The sequence below is a fragment of the Lytechinus pictus genome, chromosome 6 (genome assembly GCF_037042905.1).
Source record: "Lytechinus pictus isolate F3 Inbred chromosome 6, Lp3.0, whole genome shotgun sequence".
In the NCBI taxonomy this organism is placed as follows: Eukaryota; Metazoa; Echinodermata; class Echinoidea; order Temnopleuroida; family Toxopneustidae; genus Lytechinus; species Lytechinus pictus.
This window is the reverse complement of record NC_087250.1, coordinates 13,859,353-13,879,274: the sequence shown is the minus strand read 5'-3', so window position 1 is coordinate 13,879,274 and position 19,922 is coordinate 13,859,353. Positions and strand designations below refer to the sequence as shown.

The 19,922-nt window shown below is 35.3% G+C and overlaps 1 protein-coding gene across 1 annotated transcript; it reads right to left on the bottom strand.

Moving 5' to 3' along the window:
• Positions 1-1,105: 1,105 nt before the first annotated feature.
• Positions 1,106-18,549, bottom strand: LOC129263316 (inactive phospholipase C-like protein 2). The gene is made up of 6 exons (XM_064100774.1): positions 17,768-18,549; positions 9,446-9,595; positions 8,523-8,729; positions 6,630-6,668; positions 3,126-3,256; positions 1,106-1,159 (listed from the first exon to the last, which is right to left on the bottom strand). The coding sequence occupies exons 1-6, from the start codon at positions 18,048-18,050 to the stop codon at positions 1,106-1,108; spliced, it is 864 nt and encodes a 287-aa protein (XP_063956844.1). The 5' UTR covers positions 18,051-18,549.
• Positions 18,550-19,922: the final 1,373 nt, after the last annotated feature.

The following is a 19,922-nucleotide window of genomic DNA, read 5'->3' as shown; positions in this document are numbered from 1 at the left end:
TCCAAAAGACCAATTTGATAACAGGTGTACATGTACATGTACATGTTGTGCATTAAAAATGGAAAGACAACAAAATTAATTGAACTTCGACATGATGACTTTTGAATCGGTGACAATTTTAAAGACTTTTTCATCAAATCATCATTTGCTACAGCCTACAACTGTTAAGCTTTGAATTTCCTGAACACGAGACATACATGTATCGCGTACGACTTGTTAAGACCTCCAACCAATAGCATCTCATTGGGAATAAATTGGCGGCCAGGAGATAAAGGACATTGAATTAATTGGTTTCAATAGGTCTTATACCTTCAGGCTAGGATATTAATGCGTGGATCCTAGTAGGGTCTAGTCTACAGGCACAGACTCATATTTGACTCTTTAAACCAATAATAGGTCTAGAGTGAAGACTAGACGCCAATGGCTTTGTCTGTAGTGTATCTGCAGAGCCAGCCACAGTACATAGTGAATCTAGTCTCACTACTTCAGACTCTAAATTATGCACTATGCATATTGCATGAAAACCAAAGGTCTGTGCCTGCAGACTATTACATTCATGATTAAAGGCAAGGTTGAACTCCATTCAATTTACCAATACACAAACATTGTGGATAGCATTTTCCCCGTACATAGTACAGTTGTTTGCTTCATATTCAAGTTCAAGACAGTTTAATAAAAATACCGTAAGGGCACTAGTATTCAACCCGTTTGGAGAGTTTCCTCAAATATATAGAAATATGGAATCTACCTTAAAGGACAAGTCCACCTCAACAGAAAGTTGATTTGAATAAAAAAGAGAAAAATCCAACAAGCATAACACTGAAAATTTCGTCGAAATCAGATGTAAAATAAAAAAGTTATGACATTTTAAAATTTCGCTTAATTTCACAAAACAGTTATATACATGTATGCACATCCTGATCGGTATGCAAATGAGGAAGCTGATGACGTCATCCACTCACTATTTCTCTTGTATTTTATTATATGAAACATGAAATATTCTTATTTTCTCCTCATTGTCAAGTGATACAATGATTAATTCCTCCTAGAAAAGATGGTCCCCAAAAACATTCTTTCTTTTTAATTTTAGGGGTGATTTTGGCATTCATGAGGGCAAAATCGCCTGTCGTCCTAATACATATTCTACCTTGCCGTGACCCTATTGAAAATGTAAACAATCACACAAAATCAACAGAACAGCTTACAAATTGAAAATACCCCAAAATTGCAATTTTCTGACCCCAGGACCCTAATCCGCTATTTGTGTGGCACAAACTAAATTTTGGGCCAATCTGTATAAAAGCCGTACATGTACCTGTGTCCAATTATGTTCATTGAATAAAAGCCGCTTCCCTAAAAACAAATGAAATCATACTTTTATTTGCCCCTGAAACATACATGTAAATTCTGCGATAGAAATAATTGGCATAGTATGCAAAATATATGAGCAGGTACATTATACTGGCTTTTAATTGCCCATTCCTACATATTATGGGCCTACATGAAATGGGGACTTCAAAGTACATTGTGGGATGCTGAGTAGTGAAGCCTGCTGCATACAATGTACATGTACATTGAATTTAAAATCCTATGTATGTCAAATTCTCATCTACTACTGCGAGTCTGTTGTTTTGTTCAAATCTATGGGATGAAATCACTTCAGTCAATGTTGTGTGGGGGCGTTGTGGTCTAGTGGTTATGACTCTTGTCTTTCAATCAAGGGACGTGGGTTCGCATCCCAGCCATGGCGTATTTTCCTCCAGCAAGGAATTTACTTAAATTGTGCTGCACTTGACCCAGGTCAACCCACGCCCCTGCATATTTTCCATCCGCATCTTGAATGTACGTATTAAAGATGTCCCTTTTTATTTGTTCATCATTTGTGCATATTGAAATGTGCCCAAGATATAGACAGAGACCTTGACCTGGAATCTGTTATAAAGCCTAGACCAATTACGAGATTGAGCTTGGGGATATGTTTCCCTTTAATTTCAAGAGGTATAAAATTTCCAATGCAAACCCATGCTGAAATATACTGGTACTAACGTTGAATACTGGTCTGACTGTATGACACAAGATTTCACTAACCACTGATATTTCAAGTATATCTGTACATGGTACATGCGGTGCATTGGGAGTTAGCAACAAGCAACAAGATCGTGAAATGATTTTGAAAACCACTTTCGTATGATCAAGTGGGAACGCTAGCAAAGCGATCTTCCAAATTGGTTTTTTGAATCGGATTCCAGTAAACTAGTTTTAGAAAGCATAATGAGAACGGCCTCATGGCCCCCAAAACTACATGTATAAGTTCTATTTTACCAGGCTTTCTACACTAGACTGGAATTCAATTTGATCCCATGATAGAGCATACCGTATCAGTGCAGGGACATTGTATGATATCTGTATGATCACTTTTTAATAAAGGGATGCTCCGGGCTAAAAATATACCTGTATCACACATCCGAGCACTTAACCCCTGACTGTCGCACAGCTCATGAATATTGATGATTTTGCAACACAGAGCATGATTAACATGCAATTTCCACTTCTGTAATTGGCTAATGCTTAGCCCCACTTTTCCTAAGCCCGGTTTGGTTTCACACTGCGGTTCTTAGCACCGCAATAAGCCGGCTAACCCTGCTTTTTAGCAGGGCAAGACAGATAGTACCGTACCAATATATTGCTAGTCCACTTTAAAAACCTAGTGTGAAACCAAAGTGGGCTAAGCTTTACCTCATGAACGTTCTGTACTACAGTGTGAAAAGCATAGTATAGGCCTACATGAATAATCATCCAATCATGGATGCATCAGTGAATTTGAAGACCATTTTGTTTACCTTGAATGACCTTTTACTGCTCATGTGCAGTAACAACTGTGAATAGGGGATATTGCAGAGATGCCAAACTGCACAAGAACATTTCAGTATTTCAAAAGCTGAATATCAGTATTTTGGTGAGGAAATCAGTATTTTCAAATAAATACCACAAAACACATGAATTAAAAAACTTCAGAAATCATTATTTTTAATGAAACAAGCAATATTTTGTTTCAATTTCAGTACTGATAACTGAAAATCAGTACTACTTGGCAATATTATATCATTGATAAGATAAGGACTTACCCTAAACTTGTGTCTAATCCGAGTTGAGGCGACACCATTGTTAAGTTTCTTCATGAGCTGCATAACTTCACATTCATCCAACTGACCTAATGAATCACCAGCTGCTTTGTTAAACATATCTCTCAACCATGTGAGATTTAATTGAGTCAAGGAAATTAATATAATCATCATTATCATCATCATCAACATAATCATCATCACATTCATATCAATATCATCAAATCACCCGCTGCTTTGTTGAACATACATGTATCTCTCAACCATGTGAGATTTAACTCCTGAAGTCAAAGAAATCAATATCACCAACATTATCATCATCATCACATTCATATCAATATCATCAAATCACCAGCTGCTTTGTTAAACATATCTCCCAACCATGTGAGATTTAAAGGGATCGTTTAACTTTGTGAGCAGCTGATTTAAAAATTTCTCAAACTGAGTTGAAACGTGCGTATGAGTGCCTGTATTTGTCCTCAAAAACCCTGAAACAGACCACAATATAGGATGAAAAACTCTAATTTAGATACAAGTAGCAATTTATTAGCCTGATTTTGAGAACCGTCTAGTAGACGGGTTCAGCTTATGACCAGTTTTCTCCAATTCAAAAAGTCCGTTGGCTATTTTGACTGCATTCTGTTGTGTGTATCTCCTATACACACACTATTAGCTGCACTGTATATTCAGTGTATACCTTGTACACACTGTATGTAGGTAATGCTGTTTTCATCTAGAATTAATGTGTTGTGGTGCACAGAATCCCTGTATACATATAGTCATTGAAACCAACTCCCAATTATTTCAAACTTTGGTTTACATCTCCTAGGTTTTTAAATTGATCCTGTAAATATAATACTTTGAAACTTTTGGGATGGTATTTTTACACTATAAGCCTAATGTTTAGCCCATTTTCAGGAACCAAAAGGAGAATTTTTTAAATCAGAACAAAGTGAAATGATCACTTTAACTATTAAAAAAGTCAAGTAAACTAATACCATCATCATCAACAACAATAACATCATCACCACCACCACCAATATCAACATCACTATCATCATCATCTTATCAAGGGTGCATTATTAAACATATCTCAACCATGTGAGATTGGTAACTAAAGTCAAGGAAATTAATATCATCATCATTATCATCATCTCATCAAGGGTGCATTATTAAACATTTCTCAACCATGTGAGTTTAAAGAGGAAGTTCACCCTGACTGAGAAAGTTTATTTCAAAAATAGCAGAAAAAATAATTTAAAAATATTGGCGAGGTTTGAGGAAAATCCATCAAAGAATAAAAAAGTTATTAACATTTTAATTATTCAATTTGTGACGTCATATGCGAGCAGCTTACATATCGAATGGTAAAAAATCAATGAAATGCCATTTTCTCTGAAAATTGAAAATGGTTTGAATTGTACATTCAGTATATCAATAGAAAAATAATTTCCCACCCGCTCCTTAAAAGAAAATAAAAAATAAGTCATTACGAACCATTAAAAAAATGAAATTTATGCATTTTATATTACGTACTGTACATGTAACATATGGGGCAGAGCTCTGGTTGTTTATGACATCACAAATAAAAAACTTGAAATTCTAATATCTCTCTTTCATCATTTATGCATTTTCCTCAAACCTTTACCAATATTTTTCATTATTTTTTCTGTTATTTTTACAAAGTTTTTGTCAGGGTGAACTTCCCCTTTAATCGAGTCAAGGAAATCAACATCATGACCATGATCACCTGTACCTGTATTAAACATGCATATACATTCCAACCAAGTGAGATACATGTACATGTAATTGATTAAAGAATCATCATCTTCATCACCATACATTACCCACTGATTTATCTAACATCAACCATGATTAAATAATGAAATCATAAAGGAAATCAATATCATTATCACCATAACATACATGTACCTGCCAACCCTGAAACTTGAGAAAATGGGGCATACGGGAAGACAATGGCTGAAAATCAGGACTTTTGCCGGGGGTTCCTATTGATATAGTTCAGGTCTACAGATTTTTCACCAGGACACGTACACTGTGGTTTAAGTGACTCTCTCTCTCTCTTTCTACAAAAATTTGGGACTGTCCCTATTTAAACATTGACAGTTGCCAGGCATGGTATGTCATAATGATAATCTACATGTATGTACATTCATGTGTACATGTAATGAAAGGTGGGGATCAATGTGAGATACCAAATTAAAGGCATGATTATCATTATTCACAACAACATTATCACCATATTAATAATCCAATTAGGCAGCAAAATATGGGGTACAGAGGGCTTAAAAAACATATTTCCCAACATGTGAGATTAATTGACCTTCTCATCAAGGGTGCATCATCAAACACATAGATGTCAATCATGCAAGAAAATAATCACAATCATTATTAATGCCAAACTTGGTCATTCGGCTGTCAAACTGTGATCATGTCTTTTAAACACAAACACTGACACCAACACCATCACTATTAACACTATTAACAGAAACACCAATGATAGCCCTCTCTATTAACAGAAACACCACCACAAACACCCAACACCATCACTATTTAATACTTTATAGCAACACTGTGCTGCTATAAAGTAATAAATAATAGTTTATAGCAGCACGGTGTTGCTATAAATAGTGATGGTGTTGGTGTCAACACCATTGCCAGCAATGAGCGAGTGTCCTATAAGGTGGGGCAGGCACAGACCCTGATTAAAAATTTGATCAACAAGTGGGTTTCCACACAAAGACTAGCACATTTGAAAATTGCTGTTTCAATTGAGCGAGAGAGCCATCAGTACACAAGGCATGAGTAGGCTGCACATTCAGACTCCTAACTGGAGCGAAGGGTTCACACACCAGACTAGGGCAGGGGGCGCTTCAAAAACACACCTGGGCTCCGTAACACAAAGGTTTGCAATTAATCGCTAAATACCAATGACCAATCAAGATCATCATTGCATGCGCACTATGTTTAAAATACTGACTGGGAGCCAATGAGTACGGTTCTTTCATATTTGCAATCCATCGTAAACCTTTGTGTTACGGAGCCCTGGGGCCTGTTTCACAATGAGTTGCAACTGTTGTAAATTTGCCATTCATTATGGCAACTAACATGGTAACTGTGATTATGATTGGCTGCTGAGACCTGTTGCCATGGTAGTTGCCATAATGGCAAAGTTACAAGTTGTAACTCCTAATGAAACAGGCCCCTGATGTATCTCTCACCATTATGAAAGAATCTGCATACAGTCAAGAAAATTAATGTCATTTTTCACATCTTAATCATCACTCTGATAATCAAATCAATCATCTATTCAAGAGCAGCACCACAAATGGAACCACAAGCTCCCACCCCTCCCCCGCCCCCGCCCCCGCCCCCTCCGTCCCTAAAGGCAGAAAATCTGGACTGAATATAAATAAACACTGTATGTCAATAATATGTGATACAAATACACCTACATGAAACAATGATGAAAATGAAAAGGATATGAATCTCGTAATTCTTGATTCCTTTCTATAGCTTCTGGTGCTGAAATGAATGAAAGTGAAATAAGGAGGAAATTTATTTAAAAATGCAATACTTAATTTCAATCAGTTGGAAATATGGAAAGTCAGTATTAAGAACTTGGACAACTAGCTACCAGCAGTGCTTCCAAATCACAATGTAAGGATTCTACATGTATTTCAAAATAGGTTTGGAAAGAACACACAACTGATCAATTAACAATAGTGTAAATCATTAGTGAGAATTACATGCACAAGGTACTTTTGGCACACTTTTAACACCACCAAACGTTTGGACATTTTCAAAGGTAAAGAGTAAAAATTATTGCCAAAGAAAAATTATGTGTATCAGTGGATCAGTGTTATTTGACACCCCGCCCTAACCTCAAACCCAATGACTGGTCAATAATTACAGGTCAGTCATTGGTAAATTTTTTTTATAAATGCCTGTACCAAGCTTGTTGAACATACACAAGCCAATGAGAGGCTGAGCATCAGACATTCACACCGTTGCACAGGTACATGTACCATAAAGATTGTACCGTTGCACCGTCCTGACGTCATAATGTATACTAAACCATGCTTGGTATTAAAATTGTTGCAGATCTGGGCCCCATCTTACAAAGAGTTACTCTATGGAAATCCATCAATGTCATAATTTTTTCTAAATAAAATTTGAAAAATGTCCTTTGTAAACAAAGGAGAACACAACAAATTGTCAAGAAATCAATTGATTTATGGATATACATTCATATCTAGAATTTTTTTTTAACAAGCATGCATTTACTTTGCTGGCCGTCCATAGTTGCTATTGATCGGATCAATCGCAACTCTTTGTAAGACGGGCCCCTGGGCCCCATCTTAAGGCGACCGCACACCTTACGACTGGTCTGCGACCCGATTTCAGAATAAAATGTAGTAGTATTTGATGCTAATATTAAGACTTGGAATATCTTACTGTGTAATGTTCTAAATCATCGTACGAATACCTATGATCAAATTTGTGACTATGCTATCATCCTTCTTAGAATAAAAGCAAATTTGATATCTAGTCGTAATGACGTCATAGCAGTCGTACGATTGGCTACGATTTGAAACTAATTTGGACTTTACTCCAAAATAAGGGCTTGCAATCTTTCAAAATGGTTATAATATTATTATTTCAATTAATCTTAACCTCAAATAAAATGATATGTTCCATTCACATCTTCAAAAAATGAGCAAAATGCGATTTGTTCCAAAATCGGGTCGCAGACCAGTCGTAAGGTGTGCGGTCGCCTTTACAAAGAGTTACGATTGATCCAATCAATCTTAACTCTATGGAAATCCATCAGTGTCATAATTTTTTCTACAGGAAATTTGCACAATGTCCTTGGTAAACACAGAGAGGCACAGTGAGTTTTCAAGAAAACAATGAATGCATGAATAGAAATCATAGTAATTTTTTGAACAAACATTGCTTAATAGATGTTGATGTTCCTGGCCGTCCATAGTTGCGATTGATCGGATCAATTGCAACTCTTTGTAAGACGGGCCCCAGATGCGCGTACATATATGTGGGATTTTGCATTTTGCTTTGAATAATTTTTTCTCATTTTCATAGACAAAACTTGGAAAAAAAAATCAACTATTGTTTGATTTTCCAAGACATTGTACAAAACATATAGCGAATGTATTCTTATTGTGCAATGGTGCAACCTTTCGCATTCGGTGAAAGAAAGAGACACTCTATTCAACCTTGTACCATCAAACTCATGCCTATTCCCTATTTGTATACTGTTTATACATGTAGCTAAAATAAATGGCTGGTTCAGCATATATCATTTGATAAGGATCCAAATCACCATTTTATGATAGTGACTCAATAGCAGATACTTACTTGTGTTTCCTCCTATAAGATAAGACAAACCAGTCACCCATATATTGGCTTCGTCTGGTGTGGCAGCTACCAGATCCAGAGTCTCGTAAGATTCACCAAATATCACAGAAAACGCGCAATCTTCAGGGAAATCCATGGCCATGTTTTGAGACCTGAACATCTCGGTCGTCTTCCCCAGTCGTACTTCCTTTATACTCTCAACAGAAACTGAAATGAAGACAGAATAAAATAAATTCATTAGATTAATTTGATTTTAATAGTGATGATGATAATAAATATGAAAATAATCGTAATAATAATGAAAATCAAAATGATAATACTGATAATATGAGGGCGTCGTGGTCAGGTGGCTTATGACTCTCGTCTTTCAATCTGAGGGACGTGGGTTCATATCCCAGCCAGAGCGTGTTTTCTTTCAGCAAGAAACTTACCTACATTGTGCTGCACTCAACCCAGGTGAGGTGAATGGGTACCCGGTGGGAAGAAATTCCTTGTATGCTTTAATGCATAAATAAGAGCACAGCTAAAGCCAGGGTAATAATAGCAACGCTTGGTATCCTCAGGCAAAAAGTGCTTAATAAACCTATCAATTTTAATATTAGTAATTATAATTAGACTTGGGGAGAGTAGTTTATTTTTAATAAAAACTGTTTTGGTCCCCCCCCCAAAAAAAAAAAAAAATAAATAAATAATTAATAAAATAAATAAATTAATTAATTAATTAATTAATTAATAAACAAACAAACAAATAAATAAATGAATGAATAAATAAGTAAATAAATACATAAAGAAATAAATAAATAAATAAATACACGAAAACATTACAAATTCGAAAGCTGCCATTTTTTGATGGTGGGGACCTTTTGAAAAATAATGGAGTCTCATCAAAACCGTATGTTTTTAATACAGAAGACATGACTTACTTCTTGCTTTTTCTGGTTTCTTTGAAGATGAATGCCATCGAAGCTCGGACCTGTCTTCACTTAGAGCAAAGAAACGATTGTATTGTCTCGAGGGAGATCTTACTTTCACTAATTCACTTCCAGCTTCCATTATTGACAGACAATCAGATGCTGTAAGATACAAATGTACAAACATGAATTAAATGTGGGAAATATAATAATTATAAATATGAATATTAACTAATAATATAGATCTATAAAGCATTTAAGGACGTTCCACAGTTATGTTTGTGCGCATTATGATCTGCGCATATTTTACACTCTGCGCGCTGACGTCACAATGGATGAACAGGTGATTAATTAGCTGTGGGTATGAACAGATTTTTCTCATCATCTGCACTCTAACTGCAGATCCGATGCATTCTTTTTATGAAGCTAAAGAAATTTAATTATTCCATGGACCATTTTAAAAAACATCTCTACAATTTCAAAATACTTTCCTCTGCAGTGCTGCCAAAAATCACGAATATGACCCCGAGTTTGAATAAATGGTAGAGTGGTTTTAATTTTTTTCTTCACATAGATACAAAGCATTTGGCGCATTTCTGGTGTTTTAAAAAGCACATTTGCTCTAATGAAAATGCTGATAGTTTGAAAACAAGCACATGAAGCCCTATTTTTTACCGTTTGCACCTCTTAGGTATACCTTCCTCTACAACTATGCAAATTTTGGTGAAAATGACATGGATTTTGAATAAAGTGCAGCATTTATTGTACTTTTGTAGTTTGTTATTGAAATTTCACATGTTTCAGAATGGGTTTTTGTTATGTTTTACGCCATTTTTAAGAACTGACAGTGCTGTTAGACTTAAAATTGCAAACGAATAGCACTATAAATAGATTCTCCATTCTAACGATACAATTATTAACTCTCTTGCGAAATTTGATTACTTTTTCATGTATTTTTGACTGAGTAATAGAGGTTTAAACTCATTGTAGTGACCTTGCGAGGTTTAAAAATGCCAAATTCTTTAGAATGCGCAATTCGTAAGAACATCCAGTTGGGTGAACTTTGAAGCTCTATAGCAAAAAATCAAGCACATGGACCTATGTTAATTTTTGCATATTTCGAATATTCAGTTTCTAAAGTATCTATGTGCAAAGTTTGGTGAAAATGACATGGATTTCATTTTAACTGTGGAACGTCCTTAATAAAACAGATGTTTATACATGCAAGTGCTCAGTTTTCTGACTATTAATTCATTACCGGGAATATAAAAACAAATGTGTATCAATGAATTAAATTGCCAATAGATGAAGGAAAACGGGATAAAGCAAGTAATCACTGTTGGTGAGGTGATGGACAAACATTGAGGGGCAATGACCTCTTTTAATAATTTTGATCATACTCAAACTAATTCACAATGTGTTACAAGCTGAAAAGATCAGCAAAATACAACAGGGGTCCGTTGCAGAAAGAGTTGCGTTTAAACGAAAGTCAAAAAATCAATCGCAAGTCCCAAATGCGCGCTGTTGATTGGATGAAAATCAAGTTGCACATGATTTTTAGAGTTGCGTTTGATTGCAACTTTTTCTGCAACGGGCCCCAGATCCATCAATGCGAGTGATGTTTGATGGGGGAAACTACCCTTTATCATGTGACTTTACTTCTGATCAATCCTACTGTATAGCAAGATTCTTAGTACATGTGGAATATTGAAATTAATGACAGCAATATAGGTTTACTAACAACGCATGGAAAACATGCATCTGTTTATTGTATGTAACAGCATATACATGTATATACTGCCAACCCTAACAGCCAAGTAATGGGAACTAAATACTACAAAAATCCATGAAATAGGATCATTTTTGAATTTCCTATTCAATACAAAAGTACAAAATATCATTTTCACAAAATATAGGAACAGGATAGAATAATAATCTTCTTTTCCCATAGCTGTACATTGGAATGCTCCAAATATAGGAATATTTGGCAGCTACATGTACATGTACAGTAAATGTATATCACAGCATCATTGCAGCTAATAGATCAAGCAAAATATTTACAGGGATGTACATGCCCTGTTTTCACATTATACACAGATCAAGGAAGACCAACAATAATACAGCAATGTAGAAATAAATTATACAGCAATAGAAAGTAGATCAGTATATCAATCAAGGAAATTGTGTAATAAATCAAAAATTTATTACCGAAATGTAGGCCTGAAATAAGAAAATCAAAATGTAATGTTTAAGTGGTAAAGGGAATATAAAATCATTTAAAAAAGGAGCTCATTTATTTTTTTTAGATCATTAGCCGATAAAAAACAATTGTGAGTTCATGCTCAAACTTATAGACGGTTAATTACATTACAGTATGGGGTTAATAAAAATATAATCATTACTGGTTACTGCCATATACCTGTAATATCAATGATTTTCTAAACTTTGTTCTTTAATATTGTTTTTTGGCATATCTTGGGGTGACTCTAAAACAAGATGGACCCCCAAAGCAAGCCATTTTGGGAATCATAGGGGTGATTTGGGGGCAAACCGTCTGCTGTCCCCATATAATGTATTTTCTAAGCTGCTTCCATACGATAAAAGAGGGAAAATGTTTTTGTTCTGCTGTTATGGACTACATGTAAATTGCTATGTCAAGAAAAAAATGCTACATTGTACACACAATCTCAAAGCAAATACAGCTGGCAAGCTATGCCTAATTTCTCTTACTGCCTCATTTTTTTTAATCAATGTTTATTGATATTTTATATGCTACATGTATGCCTTGCCATTCTATGTTTTTTTGCATTTTGTACAATGAATTTACACTATAATTTTTTAATTATTCAAATCTTGTAAGTTGTAAAATAAATATTCTATTGATTTTCAAATCCAAACATAAATGATTACAATCAAAGAAAAATTAACATTAAAAAAAAAATAATCAAAGAAATACATTGTAAAAGAACATTTCTTTTCATAACAATTAACAAAATCGTAAATTAAACAAAACAAAACAAATATGAAATTTGATGATTTGATTTACATACATTGTAACATCACCCCCCCAAAAAAAAAAAAATAAAAAAAAAAAAAATAATAATTATAATGATATTATATTATATTGTCGGTGCTATTTAACTAGATGCAAACTGTAAAACAAATAACCAAATCATAGTAATAATATAGAAATCAAGAAAATGAAAATACTTTTGACATTTTGTAGTTTGTACGAATAATTTTCAATACTGAATGAAATTTTAATTTCGTTATAACAATGCTAAAACAGCCTTTTTGGTAAATGATCCCAGAAAGGATGACACAACACTGTTGAGTGTAATCCAGTTGCACAGTGAGTTTAACAAGTACTCATATCTTAAACAGCATTTGTACGAATAAAGTTATAGGCTAATTCTCTGTTTTAGGGACCGATGGAACTGTCTGTTGCCTCTCATTCACTGTGTGCTATGAATAGCTACAGTGTAGTCTTGAAATACAGTGTACATTATACATGTACAATATATCAATACAAATTACATGATAAATTATCCTACAATTTTATAGAGAAACTTAATTGTATTGAGAGGAAAAGTACTTGTATATATGTACTTGGTAACATTGTGGTATAAATGTATTGAACAGTGAATTTGGACCTAAATACACTGCTCAGGATGTATGGGTTTAGCAACACGGGCCCCGTCTTTAATACAAAGAGTTACGATTGATCCGATCAATCGCAACTATGGACGGGCAACAACGTCAACATGTATTATTCATGGTTGTTCAAAATATTTTCTAACTATTCATGCATTCATTGTTTTCTTGAAAATTCACTGTTTCTCCTTGTTTACAAAGAATATTGTGCAAATTTTCTATAGAAAAAATTATGACACTGATGGATTTCCATAGAGTTACGATTGATTGGATTAATCGTAACTCTATGTAAGACGGGGCCCTGGTCTGATTTGGGTAGTCATGGACTTAAAGATGGCTGCTTGAATAAGACTAGCTACATGTATTTATAACACACAGTCAATGAAAGACTACTTGTAAACAGTATTGGTCATCCCCCCCCCCCCCCTCCTCTTCAACATTTTAAATTGTCTGTTACCTGGGCCCTGTCTTACAAAGAGTTACGATTGATCCGATCAATTGCAACTATGGAAAGCCAGCAAAGTCAACATATGAAATACATGTTTGCTCAAATAATTTTCTACATATGAATGTATATCCATAAATTCATTGATTACTTGACAATTTGGTGTGTTCTCCTTTGTTTACAAAGGACATTTTGCAAATTTCCTTTATACAAAATTATGACACTGATGGATTTCCATGGGTTACGATTGATTGGATCAATTGTAACTCTTTGTAAGACGGGGCCCTGGTCAGATTTGGGTAGGCATGGAGATGGCTGCTTGAATAAGACTAGCTATTTATAACACACAGTCAATGAAAGACTACAAACAGTATTGGTCATCCCCCCCCCCCCCCTCCTCTTCAACATTTAAAATTGATTGTTACCTGGTGTGGTTACATCATAAATTACTCATCAATACTCTACTAAATAAATAATGTGGTTCAAGAGGATGACTGCGGTGTGATCCACTAAAAAATTTTCTGTATACTGATCATAAAACACAGGTATTTTCCTGCCTAATGTAGAGGAATGTCTTTTCTCAGTACAGGGGAACCTTGGTTTTGAATGGTATTAGAAAGCAAGTCCAAGATATTGCCCTTCCTAGGGCATTCACAGATTTTCAACCTCTGAGAAATGATTAACAAGCATTTAGACTTTGCTGTGTTATCCATAGTATGATGACTTTCAAAAGAATATTGGTCTCAAGTTTGATGACAGTTTATGCATGGGACAGCAAAAAAAATGATTTTTTTTTTTTCGGAAAGACTTCCTTATGTCCCCTCCACTAAATAAAAAAATACTTCTCCAAAACCCCCTTCTTTCCCTCTCTTTTTCTTCTTCTTTAATACTTCCGGTTGGAACTTGGATTCGAACCTCTCGTTGCAGAACGATGAATCTCCAGTCTGTCGCCTTACTCTCTGAGTAAGTCGATATTACGACTAGTCTACTCTCCAAAAGTATTGGGCATTTATTTTTTCTGACTAAATAAACCGATGCCATAGGGAATTACACACACACACAACTTTTGACGGAATAAAGCCATATTTTGGTATGTATCCAACTTTTCCTTCTTAAATCTCTTAGATATATGTTAGATAATTCTTGACAAACCTTCTCCATTTTTTTTTTCAATTTCAGTGGAGGGGACATATGGAAGTCTTGCCTTTTTTTCAAAATAATTATAAAACATGTTTAAAATTTCTGAAAGTAATTGTTATTAATCAACTTTCAGTGTTTTGGGCATACACCTGTACAAATGATCCAGTAGCCTTAAAGGAAACCAAACCCAAGAAGAGAAGCCAATCTTATTGGAAAGAGTAAAATGAGAGGAACAATTCTCGCTACCCCAAATAGCGATTTCGCCGAGATCCGGGAAAATCCCTGTAACGCGCATTGCATTATGGGATAGCTTTTCGGTATTACAACTTCCTGTTCGGATGTCCAATGCACTGTTTTGCAATTCAGATCAACAGTGCCGTCATGCACAACAACACAACGTCTCTTTCGCTCGGAAAAATCTTGATCACAACCCTCTCTTTCACAATACAGTTTAACGGTCTTTTCTGCTAAAGTCACTAATTCTGCCCGACCCTTTCCATCGCACGGTATTTCTCTGTCAGTTAAGATTTTTTAAAGTTCCGAAACTGATTTTTTAATCCATTTTGTGGTCGACGAAAAATTGAACGGAGTGAATGCTGTATATATTTAGCGTCTAGTCTAGTCCGATCGTGATGTCAGGCCGGTCGCTAAATGCAAAATTTAAAGATATTCATTTTTTTGTTTACTTCTTTTATAACCAAATAAAAACATGAATAAAAATTATTTTCACGTAAAATATTTTTTTTAATTTATAATTCAAATGGAATCAAAACTGACCAAATTTAATAACAAGTGGAATGCCTCTGGCCGTCTCACCTGCATCACGCGATTCAATATAGCAGCAGTGCTGATTTTGAAAACTACTATAACTCGCACAAGATGTTCAGTGATACTTGGTTACTCTTATTTCCACGTTTTATGAACTAGACCAATACACTTATAGAGATATGATGGCAATTCAACAAATACCCCCAACGTGGCCAAAGTTCTTTGACCTTACATGACCTTTGACCTTGATCATGTGACCTGAAACTCGCACAGGATGTTCAGTGATACTTGATTACTATTATGTCCAAGTTTTATGAACTAGACCAACACACTTTCAAATTTATGGCTGTAATTCAACAAATACCCCAATTTGGCCAAAGTTCATTGACCCTAAATGACCTTTGACCTTGATCATGTGACCTGAAACTTGCACAGGATGTTCAGTAGTACTTGATTACTATTATGTCCAAGTTTCATGAATCAGATCCATAAACTTTCAAAGTTATGATGGTAATTCAACAGATACCCCCAATTCGGCCAAAGTTCATTGACCCTAAATGACCTTTGACCTTGGTCATGTGATGTGAAACTCATGCAGGATGTTCAGTGATACTTGATTAACCTTATGTATAAGTTTCATGAACTAGGTCCATATATTTTCTAAGTTATGATGACATTTCAAAAACTTAACCTTAGGTTAAGATTTTGATGTTGATTCCCCCAACATGGTCTAAGTTCATTGACCCTAAATGACCTTTGACCTTGGTCATGTGACATGAAACTCAGCCAGGATGTTCAGTAATACTTGATTAACCTTATGGCCAAGTTTCATGAACTAGGTCCATATACTTTCTAAGTTATGCTGTCATTTCAAAAACTTAACCTCAGGTTAAGATTTGGTGTTGACGCCGCCGTCGCCGCCGCCGCCGCCGCCGCCGTCGCCGTCGGAAAAGCGGCGCCTATAGTCTCACTCTGCTATGCAGGTGAGACAAAAAGTATTATAATCTGTACATATTACGCTAATTGGCATCGATTTCAGCGTGGTGGAAAACTCAGTATCGCGAACCTCGCGCGAGCATGACTCTGAACCGGAAGTGGTGATGACGACCCGACGGAGTGAAAATTATCTCGTCTCGCGCATTATGAGATTTTTGTTCCTATTTGGGGTAGCGAGAATTAAAAAAAAGTTTCATCAAAATCGGTTAAGAAAATTGAAATAAGCAAGTTATGAACGTTTAAAAAGTCTTGTTCATTTGTTGTACTTTTTACGGGGATCTTCAAATTGGCAAACGTGCTTCAAAATGGCTGATATTGCGGACAGCTCTCCATTTGTTTTGTACACAAATTTTCAGATTTTCCCCTTTATTTTACACATTTCACATTCTCTTCCCCTGACCTTGACATATGTGGTGTGAATCATATTTTCCAATGACAAATGATGTGCTCAGCAGGAGGCAAGATGCAATTTGAAAGATGAGGAAAATCTGAAAATTTGTGTACAAAACAAATGGAGAGTTGTCCACAAAATCAGCCATTTTGAAGCATGTTTGCCAATTTGAGGATCCCCATAGAAACTACAACAAGAGTTTTCAAATTTGCTTATTTCATATTCATAACAGATTTTGATGAAACAGTTTTAAATTTTTCCTCTCATTTTACTCTTTCCAATATTAAAGATTGCTTCTCTTCTCATGTCGTCAACCACATATCTGGGGTTTGTTGCAGAAAGAGTTGCATTTAAACGCAATTCAAAAAATCAATCGCAAGTCCCAAATGCGCGCTGTTGATTGGTTGAAAATCAAGTTGCGCAAGATTTTTAGAGTTGCGATTGATTGCAACTCTTTCTGCAACGGGCCCTGCAGACCATGTTCCTAACCCATAATGCAACATTCTGTGCAGTGTAGTCTTGTAATATACATGTACCGGTAGGCCCATTTTAATGATAACACACTAACGGTACCTGGTATGTTAAACGTTTCTTACAGTTACATGTACACTGGCCACTGCAGAATGTAAATAGTGCAGAAACAATTCAAAACTGAACTGACAAAACAAACTTCCAACAATAATAGATCTTTCTAAAAAAAACATTTAACAATCCAAAAATTCACCCGCCATCCCGGCCCGTTGCATGCAAGTTCTGCCAAAGAAATCTGGTATGCCATTGTAATTGGCAAGCGCAACTAATGTTAATCGCTTTTCAACAGTCTTCGTTTATGGATAATGATGGTGACAAAATAAAATTAGCCTAGATCTAGGCCTAACGACACGTTAAGACTTAATATAATCTAGATCTAGGCCTACCGGTAATTTAAATTTTCATTTACCTTTTGAAATTGGCCTTTCTTCAGGAAAACTCGAGAATGAAACCGTCTTTTTACGTGGCTTTTTCTTAGCTGAATCCTTGATAAGACTGGACCGTCGAGGCAGGATAGAATTATCTGATTCCCCTCCTGCTGGTGACGTCACCTTTTCAGGGAGGACTTCATCTTCTTCTTCTTCTTCTTCTTGATCTTGTTTTTCCTCATCTTGATCTTCCTTAATTTGATCTGAAGTCTGACTGATGTCTGAGGTTTCTGATCCATTTTCAGCCATTTTATTACCATTCATATGCCTAAGAATGAGTCCACTACAATTTGTGACAATGAAGCAGAATTAGTCTAACGTCAGGGCTAGATCTAGTAATTATAGTCTAGACCCAAAGTTAGACCAACAGAATGCCTCGGGCGGTAGGATAGGCGAGGCGCGGGGCGATCTTTCCTCTCAATCTCATTAATTTCCTCCACACAGTCACAGGTCCAGTCAATGGTAAAGCGAATACAATACCGTCAATAGCACTTGCGTGCAGTCGTTGACCTGCGCTGCACTGCAACTGCACTGGCCTTGGCTTGGACCCTTGGTTGGAAAGTTCAAGATAGGGGTCTATCCTGTTTCCTAACGCCACGACAGTTAAAATACATGATCTCGAGGTTTCAAAATAACCAACAGTGCTAACAATGTCACACAAAGACCGCCATTTCCCTTGTTAATTCCATTCTTGAGTAGCCTTGGTTCTTCTTCGTCTTCCACACTGCGTAAACGGGTTCGTCTTTTTTTTTCTGTGTATGGTATCGGCAATCAGTCATATTGGACTATTTTTGCAAATTTGCTTTAAGTTTAAAGTCACATTTCCGCTATCTCTTCCAATTTATTGACTATTCAAATACTCGGATTTCAGTTCAATTCAGTTCAGTTTCGGTTTATTTTGTAGAGCACATTATTGGGTTAATAGCACACTGTATAAGTACATTTCTATAGCTTAATTACATTCACAGATTATTTGAAACTTTGATATAAAATTACGATTTTATGAACTGTTTTTTTAGTTTTGGAAATAAATAAATTTAAGTTGACAAATATTTGCATCGTGTTGCTAAAACTCGAAGTGAATTTCTCTCATCACTTTGGTTTATGATTTATTTTTTAATAATGTTTCCCTCCATCCGGTTGATATATGTATCTTTCATTCTGCGTTCTGTAATTATTGCGCCACTGATATACATTTTTAAAGAAAAATCTACCTTTCATTTTTTCCCCTGGCCATTCATGTAACTGAAATAAGAGCCCCCCCCCCCCCCCAAGTAGGCCTATCACTGATTACATATCTACGCCAATAAAATTCATTTCCATTTCTTATCAAACTCTATTCTTTCGATTTCGTTTATATACCAGTAGGCCTATAAAATATAATATATTCTCTTTGAAAAATATCGAAACTATAATGTAAAGGGACATTTTCTTTGACTTTTCTTCAATTACTATCTTCTTTCATTGATGGAAAACATATTTCATTATTTCATATATAACTAATTTATTTCACTTATATAGTTATAATATGGATAATTTTGTATATATAACTTTACGAATAGAATATACATATATATATATATATATATATACATATGTGTGTGTGTGTGTGTGTGTGAGAGAGAGAGGGTGGGTGTGTGTGTGGCGGGGTGGGTGTGTGTTTTAAAGGGGAATGAAACCTGAGAAACAAGTTGGCTTTTGTGGAAACAGACAAATCAAAGAATAAAATCAAAGCAAGTTTGAGGAAAATCGGACAAATAATGAGATAGTTATGAGCATTTGATTATTGCAATCACTAATGCTATGGAGATCCTCCCATTGGCAATGCGACAAATATTTGTGATGTCACATGTGGACAACTTTTTTTTTGATAGACTATAAAATACCCCGAAAATGTATATTTTTGCTCCCTAGGGTGATACAAACTCTATCCATTTGATCTGTGAAAATCTTTATAACAAGCCCGCCTATACAGTGCATATAAAAAAAACAAGTGGAATGCCTCTGGCTGTCTCACCTGCATCACAAATTATTGTTAATTTTTCGATTTTGTGTAACTATTTCTTGATTGATATGTATTATTGTCATATATGATTTGTTATTGTAAACGAAAGTGGAAAAATAAATTCAAATCAA